Below are 25,185 nucleotides of genomic sequence, written 5' to 3'. Positions count from 1 at the left end.
CTGCATCCACATGGAAGGCCTGGAAAAAGCTCCTGGCTCCTGGCTTCGGATCGGAGCAACTGTGACTGTTGCGGCCATCTGGGGAGTGAACCAGTGGATGGGAGACCTCTCTCTCTCTCTCTCCCCCCACTTCTCCCTCTGCCTCTCCTTCTCTCTGTGTGTAACTGTGACTTTCAAGTAAAATAAATAAATCTTTTAAAAAAATATGAAAGAACTCTGTTGTAAATAATGGATGTTATTGTCTTGCAGAACATAATTTGGTATAATATTAGAAAATGCCAGCATTAGTGATTTTAGGATTATAAATCATTTCTTTAATGGCAATACTGGCAAAACACACATACACCATAGCCTGTAGGCATGTTTTGTAAGCATCCACTAAGAGTAATTTGCAGTTTTATTGGCGAATTCATAGTTCCCTGACATAGTTTATTCTAAATAATGCTGGAGCAATTCTTGTGTGAACTTAAAGTCCCTTTTCTTCTGAAGGCATTCTCCTTTCTTGAAGAAATTCTAAATAATGGATTTATCTTTAAAAAAAAATTCTGATTTCAAGTTCCATAATTTCCTGGGTCTTTTTTTGTTTAAGATTTACTTACTTATTTGAAAGGAAGAGTTACAGAGACAGAGGGAGAGATTGAGAGAGAGAGAGAGATATCTTCCATTTGTGGGTGGGTACACCCCCTAAATGACCACAAAAGCCAGGGTTGAACCAGGAGCCAGGAGCTTCTTCTGAGTCTCCCATGTGGGTTGCAGGGGCCCAAGCACCTGGGCCATCTTTTTCTGCTCTCCCAGGCATATTAGCAGGAAGCTGGGTTGGAAGTAGAGCAGCTGGGACACAAACTGGTGCCCATATGCAGTGTCTTAACCCAGTATTATAATGTGTTTTGTAGACTTTTTTCCATAAACAGTCAGTTAAATATCTCTGTGGTCCTTTGTAACTGATTAATAAAGCATACCAACATTTATTCCAAGCATAATTTTATATGTAATGCTTCCTTTATAACTTAAAAAGTAAATGAGATAAATATGCGGCGACACTCACTACCAATAATGAACTAATTCTTCAAGGCATATGCACAATCTCCATCCACTACAAGAACACTGCTCAGCAACCTGACTTTCTTTGCCTCTCCTCTTTGTGCAGGGTCTCAGTTCCCATTAAGCCTTTCAGGGGTTTTCATCTGGGCTTTAGAGATTAAACAAGAAAGAGTCCGATCAACTTCTGAAAATGGAAGTGAGAGCATGTCAGTTTTCCATTGAAAACATCCCCGTGGTTCCCACCACACTGGCAGGAGGAGCTGGAGTGCTTGCTATCCACAGGAGGCCCTGCAGGCCCCTCCCTCCCTGCGGTCACTGTCCCAAGCCAAGCTCACCCCCAGCAAAGGGCCTGGTAGTTACCCACCCGCTGCCTCTACCAGAACGTTCTTCCCCACAGTGTTGTGGTATGACTTGCTTCCAGTAGCTGCTTGAGCTGTACCTTGGATGGCTTCTCCCCTCAACCTGTCTCCCCTGCTTTGATGTTTGTTAGGGTTGAATGTGGCCCCGTTTATAAACAGTGCATGTGTTGGGAACTTCAACTCCAAACCCATGTTAGTGGTATTTGAAGGTGAGGTCTTTGTAAGGTCACTGGGGTTAGATGAGGACATGAAGGCAGGGCCCCTATTGTGGCATTGGTGGCTTTATAAGAAGAGGAAGACGGACCCGAGCCTGTATGTTTACTTTATCTTGGCATGAGACACCTGCCACCATGCTGTGATGAAGCAAGATGGCCCTGGCCAGATGCTGGCACCATGCTCTGGGAACCATAGGCCAAAGAGACTTCTGTTCTTCCTAAATGACCTCATCTCAGGTATTTGTTACAGCAACAGAAAACAGACTAAGACAACGTTATATGTATGTAAATCACCCTTGTTTATTGTCTGTCTCCTCCTCTAGGGTGTAAACCTCACGGGGACAGGGCCCTTGTTTTGTTCTAAAAGCTATGTGGTAGACAGTAGCTGTTCAATAAGTGCGTGTTGGATGAATGACCTTTTCACTCCAGAGTACACACTCCTCACAAGCTTCTCACACTGCTCGTCAAATACTGAAAAATGCTAAGCTCTTGTCATATTTAATCCTCATTTCATAGCATCTCAGTATCCTCAGACACTGATGGAAAAGAATGAAAATAATCTAAGGGGAAAGTCAACGAACCTGTCCATAGCCACTGAGATTGGTTTTCGAATTGACTTCCCCCACTAAATACAACAGCAATCTAAATGCTCATTATACTCCTTGATGTAACTGCTGGAAATGCCCTTTATCAGCGGCCACTATCTTAATAATTACACCTATGTCAACGCTACCTAAGAGGCCCACAGGGCAATGCAACAGTACAATGTCTGTTCCATTAAACACCCTATTTTTGACAACCAAGTTAGAGAAGACGGTGTTCAGTTCTTCTGTGACAGCTGGTGTCCTAAGATAAATATAATTCATTAATCTCCTTTGTAAGGTTCAAAATAAGTAACCATCCGCAAACTTCAATCATTCCAAGAGTGAGCTCAGGAAGTCCTCAAACTGAAATATGTGTTTAAATGTCTGTGATCAGATTTGTCTCTCATAGAATGATTTCACACCTTTTATAACTGAAAGCATCAGGAATCTTATTTTTGTTCCTCTACATCTTACTCCCACTAAGAAACTTAAGTTTTCCTTCTAGACGGGTTTCATGTTCATTTTGGAGAACTAGAAGAATACAGACAAGAGGGGAAAAAAACTCCCAAAACCCCACCACCATGGTTTCTATCATCACACAACAACAACTGCTATGAACATTTAGGTGAACTTTCTTCCTTTCTTTTCATGTCCAAATGCCTTAAAAAAAAAAAAAAAAAAAAAAAAGAAACCCAACATTAATTACTATGAAAGGCGTGTAATCCAAGGCAAGTTTTAGTAAGATGCCAGTGATGATATTTTTAAAATACCACATTTTAGAGTGATAAAAGTAACAGTTGGGAGATAGACCAGAGTGATTTAAAAATTAACATTTTTCATAAAAATGAAAAACAATTTGACCAAAATACTGTCAAAAATAACTTCTGCATACCGAAAGCATGCCGACATGTTAAAAGCATTTGGAAGAGTACACGTATCCTTTTTTTCTGAGTAAACTTTCCCCTGGGCAACTGCCTATACAGTACGGACAAAGGAGTGAGCGAGACAATAACGGGTATGAGTCATCTTGCCTTTTAAGTCATCTGGCCACAAAATGGTTACCTCCAATCCACAAAACCAATTATTCCCTTTCCTCCAGCTTCTAGCAAAGACCCGCAGCCAGGATTTGGACCTGATGTTTTTGGGTAAATCACTGTATCTCCCCCGGCTCTCCCGCTCCCTAATTATCTTGTTTCCTGGCCTCTTTCCCGTTCCTATGAAACAGCTGATTTCCCTGATAACCTCACCAGACTCTTTCCCCAGACCCACCCATTCATGAATCCTGTGCATGAACTCCCTGAGCCTAATTCTAGTAAAGTCAAAAAAGAAGCCACGGACCGCAGTGACTCATTCCCGGGTAGTTATGGCGGGAAACTGGATTCTGCAGCTGAGTCACTTTGACTGGAAAGTCTTCCATTGGGAAAAAGGTTAGTAAGGGTGCATGTAACAGACGATACGGACAGCACGAAGGTAGCAGATGTCAAGAAACACAGGGCATTGAAAGAGTGCTCCTTAGTCTGAAGTACTAGGGGATGTGAAAATGGGCTCTACTTTCCTAACACTCCTAACAAGTCTTTTTCCCCAGCTGAAAATATTTCCATTCATTTTTGTTGCCCCTTCTTCTGCCCCTTTTCTGGGGTCATATTTAAATGTGGTTCTGCCATGATGATCTTCTCTAAAGTTCCAGGCACAACCTCATGACAGAAAGTTCCGGAGAAGTATCTGTTTGGTATGGCAGCTAAGATGCCAACGGAGACGCCTGCATCCCATACTGGAGTGCCTGGGTTCAAATCTCAGCTCCATTTTCAGCTACTGTGCATTCTTTGAGGCAGGTAGCAGATAATGGCTCAAACAGCTGGGTCCCTGCCATTTACATCAGAGACCCAGGTCCAGTTCCTGGTTTGGGGCTTCAGCCTGGCCCAACACTGGCTGTTGCTGGCTTCTGGGAAGTGGACTAGCAGATAGGAGATCTCTGTCTCTAGTCTCTGTCTTTCCACCTCTCAAATGAACTTGTTGGTATTTTCTGATTACAAAAATAATACTTATTATAAAATGGAATCTCATAAAATTTAAGTAAACATCATTTGAAATGCCAACTAAACTGAAAAATTTATCCTCTCTGATCTTTTTTCTGGTATGCACGTACCTTTACAAATCATGGCATTGTACCATTTATGTGAGTCTGTAATCTGTTTTATATTCTCATGAACTGTACAAAAAACTCATTTAATTCTGGCTTCTAGTGGGTGGAGCTTAGTGTTGGAGGATGGCTAAGATTTACTGTTTTAACTAGATTTTTATTTCACTTAATCTAAAGATCATTCACAATGGTTCTATATCATCATATGTATAAAAGATAATCCTCAAAAATAAAAAAATGATGACTTGAGCTTATACACTTCCACTTTACTTTTTCTCGCCTTTAAATATTATAAAAGTAATGCAAACAGATGGAAAAATAGGACGAAGGCTATAAACTGAAAAGTAAAAGAACACCCCTCATTGGCCTCTTCTTTCCACCAGGTAGTATTAATCAGCATGAACAGTTCCATTGGTGGAGAAATTACTCATGCATTTATGAGCAGGTTATGTGCACTGTCTCTTTGTGTTTAAAATTAACATGAGTGGGCAGAGGTAGTGGGGTGGCAGAGTTGTGGCATAGTAGGTTAAGCCACCTCTTGTGATGTCAGCATCCCATAGGGGTGCTGGTTCAAGTCCCAGCTGTTTTGCTCCTAATTCAGCTGCCTGCTAACACATCTGGGAGAACAGCAGAAGATGGCTCAAGTGCTTGGGCCCCTGCATCTATGTGAGAGACCTGGACGAAGTTCTAGGCTCCTGGCTTCGGCCTGGTTCAGCTCCATCCATCACGGTCATTTTTTGAGTGAACTGGCAGATGGAACATCTCTTTCTCTCTGTTTCCCCCCTCTCCTTCTGTCACTCTGCCTTTCAAATAAAAAAAAAATAAATCTTTAAGAGTAATTTTAGAAACCCATAAATGGGATCATGTCACATTTTCTGCAGCCAACTTTTTCCAATCTATCAATAGTGGACATCTTTAAAAAAAAAAAATCCCTACAGATCTCTGTCAGTTTTTTTTTTACTGGCTATGGAGTTCCATAGAACTCCATGGTTTATTTCCCGAGTTCCCTACCAGTGGACACTTAGTGGTTTCCAGGTCTCATGCTGCAAAGCACATTCCTGTCCATATACCTGGAGTGCTTCTCATTCAAGTCTTCCTAGAACAGAGGATCATCAGGGTCCAGGCTCACAAAATAACACGGGGCACTGTGTTTCTCTGTGACTTAGAGAACTCATTTCTGCGCCACATTTTTAATGGAGTACTTAATGTAAGTCTTGTTTTAGATAAGCTTTACAGTGGAAAAAGAGAAGGAACAGTTTGGGATGAGACAGAATGCCAAAGCATTTGAGCGAGTAAACCGCAGAGGGCAGAAACGGCTGGGTATGCGTGGTAGCAGCCCGCTCCCGTCGGGCCCGCCTCCGTCACCTGTTTCCTACAGAGGACAGGAGAAAGGTGGAAGACTAGGGAGGCGTGTGGCCCGACAGTGTAGACAACTGCTTCTTCACTTGTAGGAAACAATTGGGGACACGTTTAACAAGTGAGAAGAAAAAGCCTGTACACATTTAAAAAAATAATTTAAAGGAAAAAGTTTTTCCATTTCATGGACTACTCAGATTCGCGAAATTCAGACCTGAGTTCAGATCTGTCTCACTCAAATTTGCCCATAAACACTTCCTATGTAAACTTTTATCCAACTTGTACTGAAATATAAAACTATCCCTCAATAAAATAATTCACACTAAGAAAGAAGTTCATTTGATAAAAGAGTTTTCTAAAACAGCTGTTAACTCAGAGAGGGGGAAAACTCTACTTGAAACAATTTTTTGGCTTTTTAGTATGGGAATAATGACATTGGGGGATTTGAATAGCTGGTACTGTGGCACAGCGAGTTAAAGCCCTGGCCTGAAGCGCCGGCATACCATATTGGCACCGGTTCTAGTCCTGGCTGCTCCTCTTCTGATCCAGCTCTTTGCTATGGCGTGGGAAAGCAGTGGAAGATGGCCCAAGTCCCTGGGCCACTGCTACATGGGAGACCCGGAAGAAGCTCCTGGATCCTGGCTTCAGATCAGTGCAGCTCCAGTTGTTGCGGCCATCTAGGGAGTGAACCAGTGGATGCAAGACCTCTCTCTCTGTCTCTACCTCTCTCTGTAATTCTTCCGTTCAAATAAATAAAATAAATATTTTTAAAACAAATAATGACTTTGGGATTTGATGATTGGGAAGTTTATTATCATTTAGAATGTGGTTTTCCACATTAATTTAAGTATTGGATTTTCACATCAAACCAACTACAATCTTGTACTTCCCTCTCCCATTTTCTGTCCCCTAAAATATTCTCCAGCTTCTTGGCTGGTTAGCAGTCATCTTTCTGTCTTAGGTGAAAGGGAAAAAAAAAACAAAAACAAAAAAACAATGCAACAGCCCTGGAAACTTTTCTTTTGTTAAGGTCAACCACTTTGAAAAAACAGATCTGCATTATAACCAAAGTCGTATGATATCTCTCTCCATTGGAAATTAGTTCTATAAACAACTTTGTTTTTCAACAACAGATTTCCTCCAAGATTCATTGAACAACTCCATTAGGTGTTAGCTTCTGGTAATCTAACGGTCCACAAAACACTGTAAGTCCAACAGGGAGCTTATAGCTAAGCCATAAGGCTGATGAGTAAATAGGAAATTCTAAATACAGACATCAAAGGCATCTGCTCCAGTTTTGGAAGGACAGGGAATAATGTCCAAAGAAAGCAGACGGACTTAAAAAAAAAAAAAAGAATGTAGCATATGAGGACAGTAGACCACATATGTGGGCAAAGTTTAGACTTGATCCTGAGGGCAACAGGCAGCTACCAGGGCTGGGAGTGGCATGATGAGATCTGCCTCCTCAAAAGGTTAGTCTGCAGGGTGGAGAGAAGGGATTGGAGAGCGTGACCCTGGAGACAAGGAGACCAACCAGAGGTCACTGTTGTGATACAGAAAACTGGTGATAAGGATTTGAATAGTTATTTGCAGCAGGGATGGAATGAAATGAATACCATCAGGAGAGATCGAGGAGTGGGGAGCAACGATGTGGTGACTAAATGGAAGTGTGGGGTGAAGAGCAGTAACAGTGGAAGATGGTGTAGCAGATACTGTTGTTGCTAACACTCGTCCCCAGTCTCCTTGCCTTTACCATTTCATTGCCTGGTCTTCCATTCCCAGCATAGTCCTCTCGAGTTTACCTCTGGCGCACAGAAGCCTTCCCGGCTCCCCTGGACTGTAGACCACAGTGTAGGGCAATTCACTCTCCTAGGAGCAGGACTGGCTGAACAGACATCTAGCTCTCCTCCCCCAGGCAGGGAGCTCTGAAGGGTTTCAGACTGCTTCCCACAGCTCCGCAGGAACGGTCATCTCCACTTGCCCACGCTGGTAACCTGTCTGATAGTATCTGCTTGATGGGTTCCTTCTTCCTGGCTCACTCCCCCAAACCTCTATTAATGTTTTCTGGTTTCACCGCCTTACAAAAAGTTATTGCACCCAAATCTTTGTCTCAGACTCTGCTTCCTAGAAAACCCAAACAAATGGTGTCCAAACTCGGGGTTGAGCCATGATGGATGATGAGAATGACGATATCTACTAAGAAAGCAAAAATGAGAGGAGGAATTTAATTATTTGATTGACTGATATATATATATATATATTCATATATATATGAAAGAAGTATGGGGAAAGCTTGAGACCTGTAGAATTTAAAGAGCACCAGAGATGACTCAAGTGAACACCTAGGGACGGCGTGTGACCTAACATCCAGCAAATGCAAAAACTGACCACACATTTGCATTTCTATGGCCACTTCTAGTTAACATTTTTCATTTCTGAATGATAAATTCAGAATAGAAAAGCTAAGCATCTTGCTAAAGAAAACAATGATTGTGGGAGAAAAACAAAAAATTAAAAAAAAAGAATGAAACCCCTATCACTCCAGGATCTACACCATGAGAGGGCTATGGTGTGATGCAGGGGTCTTGTTTTTCCTTATCATGGAGAGGCACTCGCTTGGCCTACAGATGGGAATACAGAATGGATTTGTTTGAATGAAAATAGATGGTCTAGTTTGTGAGTGGAATGACTTTTCTTTTTCTTTTTTTTTCTCTTACCCTGGTTACTGGAGGGCAGTTGCTGCCCTGAAAAGAAATAAACACAAAGAAGAAATTGCATGAAATGAGAATATGTATTTTTGATAGCAAAGGAATGGAAGAACATATTGTATATATAGAAAAGGCCTTGTAGATTGAATTAGCCAGTCACAAACTGAAGCCAGGGTCACTACACTGCAATTTTCAAACAAATACTCTCCATCATCCATTACACATACTCAAGAATTTGGCCTTTTATAGCACTATTCATTCTCAAGGCATCTAAATAGTCTTTGCAAAAGTAAAAACACAGCCACAGGCACCGTGGAGGCCTTGTAAACTGTGTTCAGAATATTTTATGAGAGCACATATATATTTTGTTGGCTCCGTGGAAGATGTGGAAGATTCTGAGCCAAGGCCAAAGCGGACATGGCCCCTAGGGGAACAGAGTCATGAACTGGGTTTCTCAAAGGGCTTTTGGATGGTACCATTTCCTACCAAGTACAAACACGAAAGGGTTGTTGATTATCTTTGATACCAAGTGACTCAATCCATATGCCAAATGGGTAGAGAGGAAGGTGCGGCATGGACACAATCTGTGGCTTTCTACAGATATCACAAGTGAGGCGTCTCAGCCAGGGACAAGGGTGCTTCAAAAAGTTGATGGAAAATGGAATTAAGAGATGGTCACTTTGGCACACACACGAAATTGAAATCCATGCCTGATTTTTTTCCTAACACACATTTTCCATGAACATTTTTTTTTTTTTTTTTTGACAGGCAGAGTGGACAGTGAGAGAGAGAGACAGAGAGAAAGGTCTTCCTTTGCCGTTGGTTCACCCTCCAATGGCCGCCGCGGTTGGCGCGCTGCGGCCGGCGCACCGCGCTGATCCGATGGCAGGAGCCAGGAGCCAGGTGCTTTTCCTGGTCTCCCATAGGGTGCAGGGCCCAAGCACCTGGGCCATCCTCCACTGCACTCCCTGGCCACAGCAGAGGGCTGGCCTGGAAGAGGGGCAACCGGGACAGAATCCGGCGCCCCTACCGGGACTAGAACCCGGTGTGCCGGCGCCGCTAGGCGGAGGATTAGCCTAGTGAGCCGCGGCGCCGGCCTCCATGAACATTTTTGAAAATCCCTTGTATGCACAGATTTTGAACCTTTTTTTGCACCCAAATTATCTTTTAATTCCCTTTTTCCATCAACTGTTTGAAGTACCCTCAGACAAGTTTTCTTCTTTGGAAAAGGTTACCACTCTTTAAAGAAGTGTGTCTGTACTTCAGTGTGTGAACCCACAATCACTGGTCTGTAGAAACAAACCAGCAATTTAACCAATTTAATTCATTAAATTTTTGAGAGGTGCTAACTTAGACATAAGCTGACATCTAAATGAACAATCTTTCTCGCCGGCACCGCGGCTCACTAGACTAATCCTCTGCCTGCGGCGCCAGCACCCCAGGTTCTAGTCCTGGTCGGGGCGCCGGATCCTGTCTCGGTTCCTCCTCTTCCAGTCCAGCTCCCTGCTGTGTGCAGGGAAGGCAGTGGAGGATGGCTCAAGTCCTTGGGCCCTGTACCTGCATGGGAGACCAGGAGAAGCACCTGGCTCCTGGCTTCAGATGAGTGTGGTGCGCTGGCTGCAGCGGCCATTGGAGGGTGATCCAATGGAAATGGAAGACCTTTCTCTCTGTCTCTCTCTCTCACTGTCCACTCTGCCTGTCAAAAAAAAGTCTTTCTCAACAAATAATGATTAACAGAGTCAGCAGCTCCCCTTTGTAATACACCTGCACTCTGGCTAAGACCAGCCTGGACCAGTGATGGGTAAATGGGGCTAGCTGTGAGCACCCAGCCTTTAGTCTCAAATAACACTATCTGGGTCAGGAAAATCCCTAACTTTGATACTTTCTCCCACTGGTAAATAGTTGCACAGACTACAGCTTATCTACTGCAAATACATCAGAGAAATGCTACAAGCAGTGCGGAATAGTTTACGAACTTGAAACACAACAGGAGGAAGATATATCAACCTAGCGGTTGTTAGTTCAGAGTAACCAGTTTGTGTTACAAATAGAAATGTTCCTGTGAAGTGAAAGTCATATACCTGAAAGGTAATGCTGTCATCACTGTCACGGCCTGGAGCAAATGTGCACTCCTACCCACGGCCTGGAGGAGTCCACCTGGCAGCCAAGGCCACCTATTTGTGTAAAGGCAATTCGCCTTGACAAATACAGAAAAACTGTCATAAGCCACAGCTTGATAAATGTTCACAAAATTACCTAAGTATGTAAACAGCAGCCAGAAAAATAGAACATCCCAATTTCCAAAAGGCGCTTCTTGGGGCAGGTGTTTGGCCTAGCAGGTAAGATGCCGGGTGGGATGCCCCTGTCCTACACCAGAGCACCTGGGTTTGAGTCCCAGCTTCATATCCAATTTCAGCTTCATGCTAATGTCGCCACCCACGTGGGAGACCTGGACTGAGTTCCTGGCTTTGGCCTGACAAGATCCAGATGTCGTGGACATTTTGGGAGCAAATGAGCAGGTGGAGATCTCTTGTCTGTCTCTCTATCTCTGCCTATCTCTCCACATTTGGAATAATAATAAAGAACAAAGGCTAAAAGCTTCTTGTGACCTTCCTAATCACTACCAAACCCCAGTACTGTGCCTTTCAAGAATTACTTGTAGTAACTTGTCCTTCTCTGACTCTTGGGGGGGGGGGAGGCAGCAGAAATGCAGGGGTAGGGCTGGCACCGCGGCTCAATAGGCTAATCCTCCGCCTGCAGCACCAGCACCCCGGGGTTCTAGTCCTGGTTGGGGCAACCAGATTCTGTCCCGGTTGCTCCTCTTCCAGTCCAGCTCTCTGCTGTGGCCCCGGAAGGCAGTGGAGGATGGCCCAAGTGGTTGAGCCCTGCACCTGCATGGGAGACCAGGAGAAGCACCTGGCTCCTGGCTTTGGATCAGCGCGGTGCGCCGGCTACAGCAAGCCGGCCGCAGTGGCCATTGGAGGGTAAACCAACGGAAAAGGAAGACCTTTCTCTCTCTCTCTCTCTCTGTCCACTCTGCCTGTCAAAAAAAAAAAAAAGAAAAAAAGAAAAAAAAAAAAAAAGAAAAAGAAAGAAAAGAAAAGAAATGCAGGGGTAAAGCCCCTACGCCAGACTCTGGTTTTCCCTTGTACCTGTGTGCATTCTTGGCCTGAAGAAGCAAAGAAGGGAAGCTGGGCTCAAGAGATAGTGCCCTTACAGGCTGCAAAATTTGTGAAACAGAGGGGATGTGGAAGGAGTGTGGACACCTTCTAACCTCCTTCTCCTAGGAACTGGGCAAGGCCAAAATCCAGGCTCTCCTGAATTCCAGTCCAGAACTTTCCCTTCTGCTCTGCTGCCCAGGTCTCCAGGAAGTGCAGTATGATGCACTGTATTACCCAGACAGTGTCCACATAGCTTCATAAAACTACTTCAAAGAACCAGAGGATCCACAACAAACTTCTGAAGTCCTAACTGAAAGAAACATTCCAGGGGCCTACATCCCAGACATCGAAGCGTTAAAGAAGAGAGAAAATAAAAAAATGGAAAAGAGGACAGGATTGGGATTATAATAATAAAGAGTAAACAGTTATAAATGCTTTGAAGGATCTTATCTAAAGGAACACTTCTTATTCCTACTAACAGAAGGCAGCTCATCAGTAACAGCTTAAAATGCTGACTCCATGGGGCAGTGTGGACAAACCCCGGGGAGGTGTGTTCTGTTTGCAGGCTGCCTGCTGGCACGCAGTAGTCAGCATGACAGGGCCAGAGGAGAGAAAATGTACTATGTGGTTCCGGGTTGGCACTCCTGTGCTGCCATTCACCCACCCTATGAATTGGAGCAAGTTATTAAATCTCTCAGAGCCTCCATTTAGTCATCCATAAATTGTGGCTAAATCCTATGTCTCGATGAGTTGTTTTCAGAATTAAACGATGTGACATATGTTCTGTGCCTAACAATTTAGTGGATCCTTGAGAACTGTTAGCTTCCTTCTCTGTACAGAATGAATTTGTTTCATCAAAAAGGAGCCCAAATTACAAGAAACCATACACACCGACACCCAATGCTCGTTGTTTATCTATGACTCAGTTTGAATTTTAAAAGAATGTGCTGTTTGCTGTAATTCAGAGCATCTCTCTCTCTCTCTCTCTCTCTTTCTCTCCACTTTAACATAAATGATGGTGACATGCACACATTGAGACATACCCTTTAAAATACCTGTCTTGAACGGGTCACTCATACCTGGCCAGTAGCATAACACTCTGAGTTGGCTGCAGGTGGCATGTTAATGCAAGACATCATTTATTTAGATTTCAGAAGAGAATATGGTACCACTAGTATCAGATTGATGGACAGAGCAGAGAAGCGAAAATGGATGAAAAATCGGCATGGGAACAAGGCAGACCAGTTCAAACAAGCCTTTTGACAACATCCAATCTTGATTGGCATACCAAGTCCTAAAAGGAGCTAAAATCTTCCCCCTCCCCATCCAAAGAAGGTTGTTTTTGCAGTGGGTGCTAGTGTTCTTTTGTGTTTGACTGTATGTTTATAAACAACAGTAACAGAAGAGTTTTCTTAAGGCAACTAGAAAATCACACGGTAGGGATTTACAACTATAATTGCTGATGTGTGTTAGTTCATCTAACTCCAAGCTCCATCTGAAATAACAAACAGAAGCATGGGAGACTCCAAACACCAGGAAAGAATTCCATGGAGACCCACATTTTCCTTCACACCCGTTCTGGCTGTGTTTTTGCTTTTTGGCTTAATACAGAGCAAACATACTATGACTTCAAACTCACAATAACACAGGATCCTTTAGAAGAAGCACTGAGATATACTCTTGCACTGTACTCATTAATAGCCTTGAAGTCCCGAACAATGATGGGAAAACAGAAACAGCTGCAGGTACATTGGTAAGGATGGGTCTACTCTTAATACAGAATTGTCCCCGTGTACCCTCAAACACCTGGCTTTGGAATCTTTCTTATGTGAATATCAATCTTGCACAAAGTGAGACCACTGTAAATGAAGCTACGTACATTAAAATATCCACAGTCTGTGATTTCTATCATCCCTTTGACAGGAAGGCTCTTTTATTGCCTTTGTAAACTCATAAGCAGCTACACTGGCAGCCGGGATGTACTCAGGGATCTATGCATGCTTTGGGCACATTTTGTCCCACATCTCTGCAGCACAAGGAGACAGAGGTTTTTAGCTCATCATTTTGCTAAGGATTTCTGATGCCACCTCTGTGGAAGACGTTTGCAGTTAGGCCTGAGTGCCTGGGGGTTCTCCAGTTCTCAGGCAAGTCAGCCTAGAAATATTGGCAATGGCTGAGGCCAGGCCACTGAGCAGCTCTGTGTTTATTCTGTTTCTCTGGGTGGGAGCAGCTGTGAGTTTCAGATACCATCTGCCGAAGGCAAATGCCTAGTTCACTGTGCTATTCTTGATTTCTTCACAGTCCCCCATTCTGCCATCCTTTCCCCACCTCGCCGTCTTCCTCATCTCACTCTTCATCCTCCAGCAGGCCTGAAACACGATCACCATCATGACCGTGATGTTCTGGTTCTACCAGGGATCCCCAGGCTCAGGGCTGTGACTTCTTAAAGATATTCTCATCTGGCACCTCATCTGCTCTGCGGTCTTCCTCTGAGGGCATTTGGAAGAGAATTCTATCCTACTGAAAGCAGGTGTACAAGGATATACAAGATCTGTTGTTAAAACAATGCTACATGTTTTCCCCATCGGCAAGGGATTTCTTAGGCTGGAACTAGGCACATGAAATCTCATTAATGATGATCTCTGCTAACTGGGAATCTGAAATAATTTCCTGAGCTGATATTTAACTTTGCATTATCTCTGGAAAGTAGTTTATTAAGTGAATAAAATAGAAGAAACAATATTTTAATTGTAACATTTAAATTACCCAAGAGAAGATTTCTAAAGACTCTGGGCCTTTCTTTTATATACTAATATCAAATGATTTTCTACCTAGTCACTAGAGCCAGTCTCCTTTCCTGGCTTTCTTTTCTATTCACAGCCATGAGCATTCCCTCCCTCAGCCTGTTCATGGTGAAAGCTGACCAGTCTCTCACACCACTCAACTTGCCCTCTGTCTGGGTCTCTGGCCCATCTGTTGCCATCTTTTTTGTCCTCCATCCATCTCCTTTTCCCTAGGCCCTCACTGATATCCAAGGCTCCCCTAAGACCAGAAGATTGCCCCAACCTCTCCAATGGTTCAGCAGTCAGCAGCTCTATTGGTCTTCTGGAATTCTCTAGAGGAATCCATGGCTCTTATATCTTAGAACTTTAAGCCCCTGAATTATAACTTTAATGGCCTTGTTTCCAGCATTTAGCAGAATGCTAGAACACATATCGGTCCATAATATGTATCTGAATCCCTTGGGAGTGGGTCTATGTTGGGATTTATACCTCTTCTGATTTCAGGATAATAATATGGTGCACAAAACACATTTTACCTAACACCCCATGTGGACCTGGAGCAGTACTTCATTATCAAATACACTGATGTTTCTTCATTAAAATGTATGAGCTTTATCCTTGTTGTAACACCTGAAGTTAATAAAGAGCCTTCCTTTATGTTTTGCCACCAAATAGTTTATTCAAAAATTTTTTTGATATGTAGGAATTATTTTTTCATTTCCGAACTGTTATTAAGAGACTGGGGGGCTGTAGTAGCTGTATAATAGCCCAGGCCAAACTGGAAAGGCGTAAGTTTTCTTTACAAGTCTCCACACTGGCAACACTGGTTGACTCAGATTAGTCTTCTCTTTTTGGTCCAAATGACTGAGTCTTTCCTTACAAAACTACCTTCAGACTACCAGGGCTCCGTGATCACAACGCCGTCTTCATTGTTCTAAATTTTTCTAATTTTATCTCTATTTCCAAAGCATTTTCACCTTGTTTATTAAAAAACAAAAGTACACTTTCTAGCTGTTTATTTTAGCAAAACAGAAATACAGAGTGGTCATTTTGCTTTTCCTTTGCCTAAGGAAAGGCTTTGAAGTACAGTAGATTGAGATCCCTTAGAAGAATGGATTAACTATTAAAAATCCCAGTTATGCTGCCCTCCCCCTCAATTAAATGTAATTTTATCTAATCTGTAGTATATGTCTATCAATGACAGAATGACAGAAAACCTCCAACTGATCAGTCACACGTACACTGACATCACCCACTGAGTTCGGTTTGAACTTGACCAATAAACCCTTCCTTCAATACAGCCAAGGCAAACATCAAGGAAGCAATGCAAGGCTCCGATGTACATTTCAGGGGGTTGGCCATGTGGGTCACAGCACCCTGGCAGTTCCTAGGCAGTTATTTTGACATTAGAAAGTCACAATCCATCAATGTAATAGCAGGGCAATAATTCTGGGACCAGGGGCATGGCTATACAAAATAACATGGTGGGGCAAGCAAACAGTGGTTCTGAGAGCCCTGGCTTGAGGAAGACGTCAACTAAGCAGAATATCTTTCCACCTTTGGAGCTGGCTATTATGCAATGTGTTCTGTGTGGGCAGGTTATTTTTGGTGGTTGCACAGAAAAGCCTTGCCAGCCAAGCTAAAGATCATGCAAGTATTTGCACTCTTTGGCTGGATGTGCTGGTAAGGTGGGATGGATTCACCATCACCAGACCAGAGAAGGCCTTTCCCCCTCTGTGAGTCACAAACACTTCCAAGCACCTTTGATACCCCAAGGCAACATTTCAGATACTGTTTGACTCCATCTTGCAAATGAATCAGCTCTCCAGTCTCTGGGATGCAGGGCTCCCTAGCTATGTGCAGGACATTTGCACTGTGTTCTTGAAGGGGTTACAGGGCCCCTCCTGCACACATGATGCTTCAGTCTCCCATCCTGCTCTCTTGGACAAATGAATGTGAATGGAGGACCCCCACCCTCCCAACCCCTGCCCAAGCTTCCAAGACCCTGTCCACAGCTGGGGACAATGGTCACAACTCACAGGAAGTTTCCCAGAGGCTGCAGTGATGGTGGGGAAGCCGGGGTTGGGGAGGGGTAGGGAGTATGGTCCATAGTGCAGGGGTTCTGGAATATTCTCATTTCATAATAGCTTTGAGAACACACGTGTAAACCCTGCGGGGCAGCCACGCTGTTGATCAGAGGACAACAGCACATGTTTTTCTTGGAGTCTAGAAATGAGTAATCGGTAAGAAATTAGGTATTGATGGCTGAGATGGATTCCACAGTTAAGAAGAGAGATGGAATTCGGGTAGTAACATGTTCTCAGTGAGCTGTGTTGCTTCCATGGAGATGGAAGTGGCCTCTGTGGTGACCCCGCCCACTGTGGACCTGCTACGCCCTATTGGGGACTGCCATTCTTGCCACTGTCCTCTCATATCTTCCGGCTGCCTGCTCGAAACACTGATAACGTGTAAAGCGAAGTATTTTCAGGTTAAACTTGACTATTTTAAAGAAAAGGAAATTCACCACACAGACAAAATATCAGCATGTAAAGAAAACTAAGCTCTTAAAGCAAAGATGAAGAGGTTATCATTTTATTTTAATAAACTTTCATGAATGTTTAAATTGAGTTTCTCCTCTTTTTCTAAAACCTAGCTTCCCGTGAATAACCATGACACATAAGCTGCAAGTATCTGAAAATTCACACATTTGAGAAGAGCAATTCTTCAGCAACCAACAGTAGAAGCAAAGAGAACAGATTTCCCTACCTGGAGCTGATACTCTTCCGTGAAGCAGAGACTCACTGGGCAGCAGATCTTTTGAATTGGAGGTGAATGGTGATTGTCTAAATGTGTCTTCTGAAAAGAAAGGGCTGGGGGGGGGGGGGGGTGGAGGAGCAAGGTTTAGTAAATCAAAGTTATTTAAAGCACACATAGCATCTGGCCCCGAATATATACACACAATACTGGCCAAGGGGCTGCTGTTTACATGACATTTAAAGAATACAGGGAGATTGGGCTTAAAACAGAGAAGGAACATGTAAGTTAGGTCAGATGAGCTGGTTTTATAAGAGGGATTCGCCAAAAAGTTCATGGAAAACGGAATTAAAAGATACGCTTATGTTGAATGTTTAAATTTTTTCATTTTGTTTGGAAAGCAACGAGAGAAGGGGAGGGGGGTGGAGGAAGAATGGGAGAGACAGAGAGAGACAGAGAGAGAGAGAGTCAGAATTTGTCCATCCACTGGTTCACTCCCCAAATGCCATCAATAGCCAGGGCTGGGCCTGCTGCCCCTCAAGACGCATTAGCAGGAAACTGGATCAGAGAGGAAGAGTGGGGACAAAAAGCAGTCTTTCCAATATGGGATGTAGGTGTCCCACGCGGCAACTTAACCACTGTGCCAAACATCTGCTTGAAATACCGAAATACCATCAAGGAGGACAGCAGAGCTGGCCCCCCCTACTCTTGGCTCTGGCCTTTCTGTAAGTGCACTGTGCCCAGCTGAAGGCCAATCACCTGGCTCACAGTCACAAAGGGCCCGTCGGTGGTTCTGCTGAGGCCGGAGTTGGGGGCTGCTCCGGCTCAGCCACATTCTATGACCTGACCCTGCGGGACCAAAGGCACACATCAGAAGGCCAGCCGGCCGCAGCGGGGCCACTCCACTGAAGAACCCACTGCTGGTCCTCACAGAAACTGCAAGCATAGCCTGCAGGTGCATTGGCTCTGAAGGACTTGGGGGCAGGAAACACAAGATGTCCCCAGGGGCACTTTCATCTTATGTGAAAGGGAGGCCTTGATCAGAGTGACCCTCAGCTGCCCCCCCCACCTGCCCCATGACCCAGCAAGGCCCCGAAGCAGGGCCCCCAGACATGCTGCCAGGTTTTCCCCTAGATCCACTGCACAGCACACAGAAAGGCTTTTGGTTAGAGGATTAACCAGGTCACCAGTGTTTCAAGTTAACTGTAAAGAAGGACCACAACAGGTGGGTGGGTGCTGCAGTCCCACAGAGCCAACCTGGCTAGCGGAAAGTTCTACTTACTACAACAGAGCGACTTTGACCATGGCAAGTGGGTGCCTGGTGGTGGAGGGTCCTTGGGGCCGTAACACAACGCAGAGACAGGGAGAGCAGGAAGCCGCCCCCATCCCAAGGCTGGAAGCACCCAAGGAGAAGGTACATAAATGGAAGACAGAAGCTGGAAGCCACTGAGTGCCCAGGGGGAGCTGGAGCTGCAACTGGAGCCTAGGCAGAGAAGCCAGGTGCAGGGGAGACTAAGGTGGGTGTGGGGAAGAGTACCTTGCATCTTCCTTATGCCCCACCGCTACCGCCCTCCAAGGATCAGATTCCACAAACCTGCCCAGAAGCAGAACCCAACCCGAGGAGATCCAAGACCTAAGTGCACACAAGCCTAGCTCCCAGACTGAGTGGCTTTTCTGAGCACGGCACGGAGCTCTGGTTACTGTATTAGAACACCAAACAGGGACTATTCAGAGGAACATGGAAGCTGCATATATATTTATATTTATGTTTATGCTTATATTTATATTTTAAGTGAAACATACACTGATAGATACTGCAGTTTTACCTGTTAGGCTAGATTTAATGCAACTTGTACGGCACGCTTTTTATTTATGTCTTAAACGTGAGACCACTGAAATAGTTGCAAATGGTAAGCTGGCTATAGGCTGGGAGGAGGTGGGGAGTGGGGAGAAGGCAAGTGGGGAGAAGACATACTTTGTGTGATAACAAACTTTCCATAACCTGCAAGGGATGGAAACACTTTAAAGGCTCAGGTAAATACCATAGGAGCACCGCGCATGTGCAGCCTCAGAGAGCTGGTCTCACAGAAGTGGAGAGTGGGATGCTGGTTACTAGAGGCTGGGGACAGCACGGGGGTGCAGGTGAATCAGTGGGTACTAAGTTACAGCCACACAGGTAAAATAAGTTTTGGGGTTCTACTGTATGGTAGGGTGACTACAGATAAGTAATAGATATTCACACGCCACCCCTCACCAAAAAAAGCTGGAAGGAAGGATTTAGAATATTTTAACAATGAAGAAATGATGAATGTTTAAGGAGGGATTGATGCTTCCCTGATTTGGACATTTATACAATGTATACATGGGTCAAAACATGACAGAGTATCCCAGAAATATGTACAATTTTAGCTTATTAAGGACAATAGGTAAACAAAGCAGAACATAAAAAGGCTAAGGCAGTGCAGCATGGTGGCCAAGTGCACGGCCTCAAGGAGAGGCAGATCTGGGTTCAAACCCAGCTCCCCCTCTCGGCAGCCTATGATCTGCACACATCCCTTAACTTCTCCCAGCCTTCCTTTGTTGTCCACTTCCGGGGCTGACAGCAGTAACTGCACATTATAGGATGTGCTTTGCACAACGACTCACAAAAGTAAATGCTCAATAAATGTGAGCTTTTTCTTTTTTTCTTTTTAAATTTTCATCTCCAACTAGCTCAGAGAGGGGCATAAATGAACTTTTCCACACAAGTTAGCAAAAAGAATAGAGTTTTCTTTGTATAAAAGCCATTACGAAAGGCATGAAGACAAGGCCACCCTGATTTTGAAGGAGCTGATTTTCTGCAGGGCTGAAAAGACTAACTTTCAACTCTTCCAGAAAGAAAACTGCTAAGGGTAAAGAGCTTTAAAAAAATATTTATTTGAGAGGCAGAGTTATAGACAGAGACAGGGAGAGACCGAGAATCAGGTCTTCCATCCACTGGTTCACTCCCCAAACTGGGGCCTGTCTGAAGCCAGGAGCCAGGAGCTTCTTCTAGGTCTCCCACATGGGTGTGGGGGCCCAAGCACTAAGGCCATCATCCTCCGCTTTCCTAGGCGCATGAGCAGGGAGCTCGATAGGAAGTAAAGCAGCTGGGACTATGTCACAGTGCTAGCCCCAGATAAGGCTCCTTTAAGTAGAGACCTGGGAACACAGCTGGTCAAACCTAGAGTGTAAGATTTCTCCACTCCCGCGTCATAAGCTCTGACATGCGTCTGAGCAGAACGTTCAGGAAGGAAGCATGGGTGGGCTCGTGGGCACAGGGTCAGGCAATGGGCTTTTGTCACATGGTGGCTCTGAAGGTCATAGACAGCACCGTGACATCAGAAGTCAGGGGAGCCCATGGAACTGTTAGGTCTGAAATGTGAAGACTTCCCTTTGGGGACACCAACAATCCCAACGGGGTACCCTACAGGGTGGTCTGGAAATGTCAGCACCGCCCCACTTTTTGCAGTAAGGATTACAGTTATTCAGAGTGGCTGCTCTCAGACTCACGGTGACTATTCAGTGAGTGCCTACCATGTGCCAGGCACAGGAATACAGCACCCTCCACTGTGGCTGGAAACCTCGGGCAGCTGGGGGACCTCGTGGGAGGCTTGCATCAACCTACCAACCAGGTCCTGTCTACCGCAGGGAGCGCAAAGGTGACTCAGGCTGTAGGGACACAGGCGTGTTGTTATCGGGAAGGACAGGAAGGGCTTTGCTGTGGAAGCCACCACTGGGCTGAACGGAGAGCAGATCATCAGGTTTCCTAGGAGCTGGCAGCACAAGAGGGAGCGTACCCAGGGCAGAGCGGGAAGAGGCCCACTGTGGAGGCGGATGGGACTAATCTTGGTGCAGGGGTCACCGTTTTGTCCCACCATGGGAAGGAGGTGATGGGACAGGACTTTAGTTTCAGGGTGCTCTGATGGTTGCAGTGGGCTCCCTCCCCACAGCCTGAGTGCTTTGGATGGGACACAGCTGTAAGGGGCTTGCAGAAGACAAGGCCAATGGCTAGAGTCACAGTCCCCACGGGACATATTGACACTGGTGACCAACACTGCAAGCCAGCAGTGACTCAGGCAGATGGAAGAAGGACTGAAAAGAGAGGGCAGGTAAATATCACGCTGACCTTTGAAGCCAACCCTAAGGATTCCAAGAGAAGCTGGCAGAGGCTGCCACACTGCACACGGGGAGTAGCCTCCCAGGTTATGCCAGGTAGCGGCAATGGGCTAGCTCTGTCTTCCACACAGCAGATTCCCACCGATGGGAGGAGCGAAGCACTGGTATCACTGAGCTGATCACAAGCAAGTGGGCTGAATGGGAGACAGTCACTGAGGAAAAGTAACTTTCCAAGTCATGTCCACCTGGGTGTCAGCTGTAGCCTGCACAGAAAAGATCTCTTCTGAGGGAGCAGAGAATTAAAAGGGAGTCGGGCTGAATTACAAAAATGCACCAAAAAGACCAGCCTTGTTTTTTATAGAGGTCGAGAATCAACAAGGAAACTTCCAGCTTGAGGCTGGTGTTAAGGTCTTAGCTAGAAAGAGAAGACAGGAGGTTGACAGAGCATCAGTCTTGGGCCGAGCGCAGCACAGCAGTGCTCTGCACTGGGATCCACTCACGCCGGGGGGCAGGGAGTGCAGTAGGCTATGGCAGCTTGGAATCAGAACATCCCGAGCGAGCCTGCGTTCCTAAGTGGCTTCTGTCAAGTTAATAACATCCTTGAAAAAAAGGTCTGAAACTACCATGTTAATAAAGGTACTGCTTTCAACGAGCTATTTAATGGTAAAGTTTTTAGTATATAGAACAAGTTCAATAAAAAAGAGCAATTAACATGAAGTATTTGGCACTGTTTAAAAGGGCTTTGCGTGTACTGTTGGCTTCACTCTATCCTCACAGAAACCCTGTGGTGGTAGCTACTATGATTATTCTCCCTCTTTCACAGGTGAACAGACTTGCACTCAGGTTAAGTTGAGTAATTGCTCAGGCCTGTGAGCTGAGCCAGGAATTGATTCCAGAGCATTTTGGCTTCAGCATCTACGCATTAATCTGCTAAGCCTTCCAGGTGATCTCTTAACACCTGCGGAACTCATGGACGGGACAGACTCTCGGATCCTTCCTGGAACAAAGAGAGCTGGAGGAAGGGGGGGTGGGGAACAGCCTATCTGCATGCCGGATAGCTGAGGGAGACCTTTCCAATGGAGACACAGAGCAACGGAAAAAGATCTTCATCTTTGTTTCTCTCTGGAAGATAGTTCCCCCCGGTTTTCTGAAACTTGTGCAACTCATGAGCCTGGTCAACCTGCATCAGTTTCACTGCCCAGTGGCAAGTTGCTTCCAGGGGTGACTTGTGGTCTGTTATCAAGCCTAGCAGAAGAGAAAGGGAAAGGAGGTCACTGCGTGTTCACAAAGCTCTGTTTCAGCACCGACGGGCAGCTCACGGTGGCACCACGACTGCAGACGTGTCTGTGTTTTCATCCTTCTGCAGCCCTGCTCAACACCACAGTTCAGGAAGACAGGATGCAGGGAAAGCCCAGCTCGGAGCCTGCCCTCCAGGGCACCTGCTTGCTTAATGTAGGTGCACCTCCTCTAACTCTGTGCGCATGCTCTGACAGGGCACAGCCCCTAGACTCCTCTGTGCTGAGCAAGGGGAGCTTCCCGGTGTTGAGATCATATTCTTCTCTGGTGCCTCACGGCTGCAAAGAGCGGAAGTCCGTCACTGTCAGCCGACGGCCTGCCCTGCAGCACACAGGGCACTCTCGTGAGAGGTGGCCAGGCCAGCACCTCGCTCTTGCTCATCAGTGACGGCTGCTGTTGGGAGTGGTGGTGGTGGACAGGGAAGCTCTAGGAGGAACCCAGCACAGCTCAAATGTCCCCAGAGGGGACAACGTTAAGTGCAAGAAGTCAGATCTGAAGTGCATTTGTACATGCCTTCAGCTAGACACTTAAGTCGCTTACCGAGTAGTCAGGAGAGGAGTCATGTTCTGAATGCCACAGGCCCTGGTTCCTGACTCTCTAGCTGCCTAGACTTTAGTCATTTTAATACATACATATAAAGCCCATGTATTAGAACATGAGCTAAGGAAACAAAAGGCAAAAAAAAAAAAAAAAAAAAAAAAAAAACAGAGAGAGAGAGAAGAAGAGAGAGATTGATTGATTTACCTCCAGTTAGTATTTCTGGTAAAAAGTTGGTACAGGAGAAGGCTGAAGCTAACAGCTAGCTGGGAAAGGAATCAGCATTAATTTCCATCTAACACAACTACCACCTACTGCAAATATATTCTCTTCGCCCTGGACAAAGACAGGCTACCTGTAACTTAGCTAATCCTGTAACTATTCCAAAAATATTCAGTAGCAGTGCCCAGAAGTCCTTGGTATGGATTTTGAGTAGCCCAGGTCCTCCTTTATTTTGTTACTTAGAAAACACTATCGCATAAAACTTTTTAGCTAGTCACATTCCTTTTCTGGATAAAAGTGGAATGGACGTTTGAAAGCATATTTCTGTTCTTCTGTATAAAATCGAAGGGCTGAGAAATGAAGGGAGAAGGGCTGTGACTTCAACTGGACCGTTCCAGCTGTCGACAGGATGGGTCGTGGGGTCAGCACGTGGGGCAACCCTAAGAGTTACAATAAATAAGAGAACAGTGCACACGAGACGATGGCTCTAAGTGGCGATACATCCTGCTAAGAGCTGACGGTGGCACGAACCTGCCCGCCTTTAATGTCTGCACGCCAAGGGCAGGCATCTCAGCCTCACACAGAACGGAGAGGCCTGGCTCCTCAAAACCCACCCCTCCCCACACGCCACCACCGGAGCCAGGATGTGATGGGAGTTCTCACGGTGACAGCAACAACAAAACAAAACCAAACCAAGGTGGATACAGCAGGGAGGAGAAAGTTAAGAAAATGATGTTGAGTCACGACACAGTAGTTTTAAAGGAGCCATACAGAAGAAATCTTTTTTTTTCCTAAAAGACAATAATAACTCTAAGCACTGAACTTCAGGAATTGCACAGAGAAAAGAAAAATTAAACAATGAACAAAAGATTTTGTTCCATAATGAGTTTTTGCTCAGAACCTACAAGAACCTCGGTTAGATCAGGATGGGATGAAATGCTGTTATAATGCACGAGTACAGGCAAATCCTTCCAAAGTGATAGCTTGACTGCCATCTGCACAGGGGAAAATGTTGTATTTTCAGAAGTAATTGATTAGCTCTTCAGCTATAATATATGATATAACAGGGCTTCCTGATTTATTTCCCCCGAGAGCTGGAAAAATATCTCCAAAAGAAAGTGGGATTGGGGCCAGCACTGTGGTGTAGCAGGTAAAGCTACCGCCTGAAGTGCCGGCATCCCATATGGACGCAGGTTCGAGTCCCGGCTGCTCCTCTTCCAATTCAGCTCTCTGATATGACCTGGGATAGCAGTAGAAGCTGGCTCAAGTCCTTAGGCCCTTGCACCTGTGTGGGAGACCCAAAAGAAGCTCCTGGCTCCTGGCTTCGGATAGGCACAGCTCTGGCCATTGCGGCCATGTAGGGAGTGAGCCAGAGAATGGAAGACCTCTCTCTCTGCTTCTGCTCTCTGGAACTCTGCCTTTCAAATAAATAAATACATTAAAAAAAAAAGGATTGGAGTTAATTTTTGTTTTCTTTTAAGGAAATTTTAAGAACAAATGATCTGAGGTAGATGTGTCTGAGAAGTTAGATACTGCAAGAGGAGAGCTGGAAGCCCCACTCTAGGGTAGAAAAATTCCATGGGCGCTACAGTTTTTTCTTTTCTTTTAAGGTTTATTTTAAATTATTTCAAAGGCAGAGTGATAAGAGAGAGAGAGGGAGAGACAGAAAGATCTTCCATCACTGGCTTAGGCCTAACAGCTAGGGCAGGGCCAAGCAGGAGCCAGGAGCTTCTTCCGGGTCTCCCACATGCATGGCAGGGGCCAATCACTTGGGCCATCTTCTGCTGCTTTTCCCAGGCTGTTAGCAGGGAGTTGGATCAGAAGTGGAGCAGCTGGGACTCGAACCTCTCTCTGATATGGGATGCCAGCATCGCAGGCAGCTGCCCAACCCA

General features: G+C 45.2%; 1 protein-coding gene across 8 annotated transcripts in view; it reads right to left on the bottom strand.

Moving 5' to 3' along the window:
* Positions 1–25,185, bottom strand: part of ZNF827 (zinc finger protein 827) — a 189,329-nt gene that overhangs the window by 49,525 nt on the left and 114,619 nt on the right. For all 8 annotated transcript variants that reach the window (XM_051820031.2, XM_051820028.2, XM_051820023.2 and 5 more), the window contains exon 8: positions 17,114–17,217. In XM_051820031.2, the coding sequence (XP_051675991.1) occupies positions 17,114–17,217 (104 nt within the window). The remainder of the gene's footprint in view (positions 1–17,113; positions 17,218–25,185) is intronic.

Source organism: Oryctolagus cuniculus, chromosome 8, assembly GCF_964237555.1.
Source record: "Oryctolagus cuniculus chromosome 8, mOryCun1.1, whole genome shotgun sequence".
NCBI lineage: Eukaryota > Metazoa > Chordata > Mammalia > Lagomorpha > Leporidae > Oryctolagus > Oryctolagus cuniculus.
The sequence above is the reverse complement of the archived record's forward strand: the minus strand, read 5'-3'. Positions and strand labels throughout refer to the sequence as shown.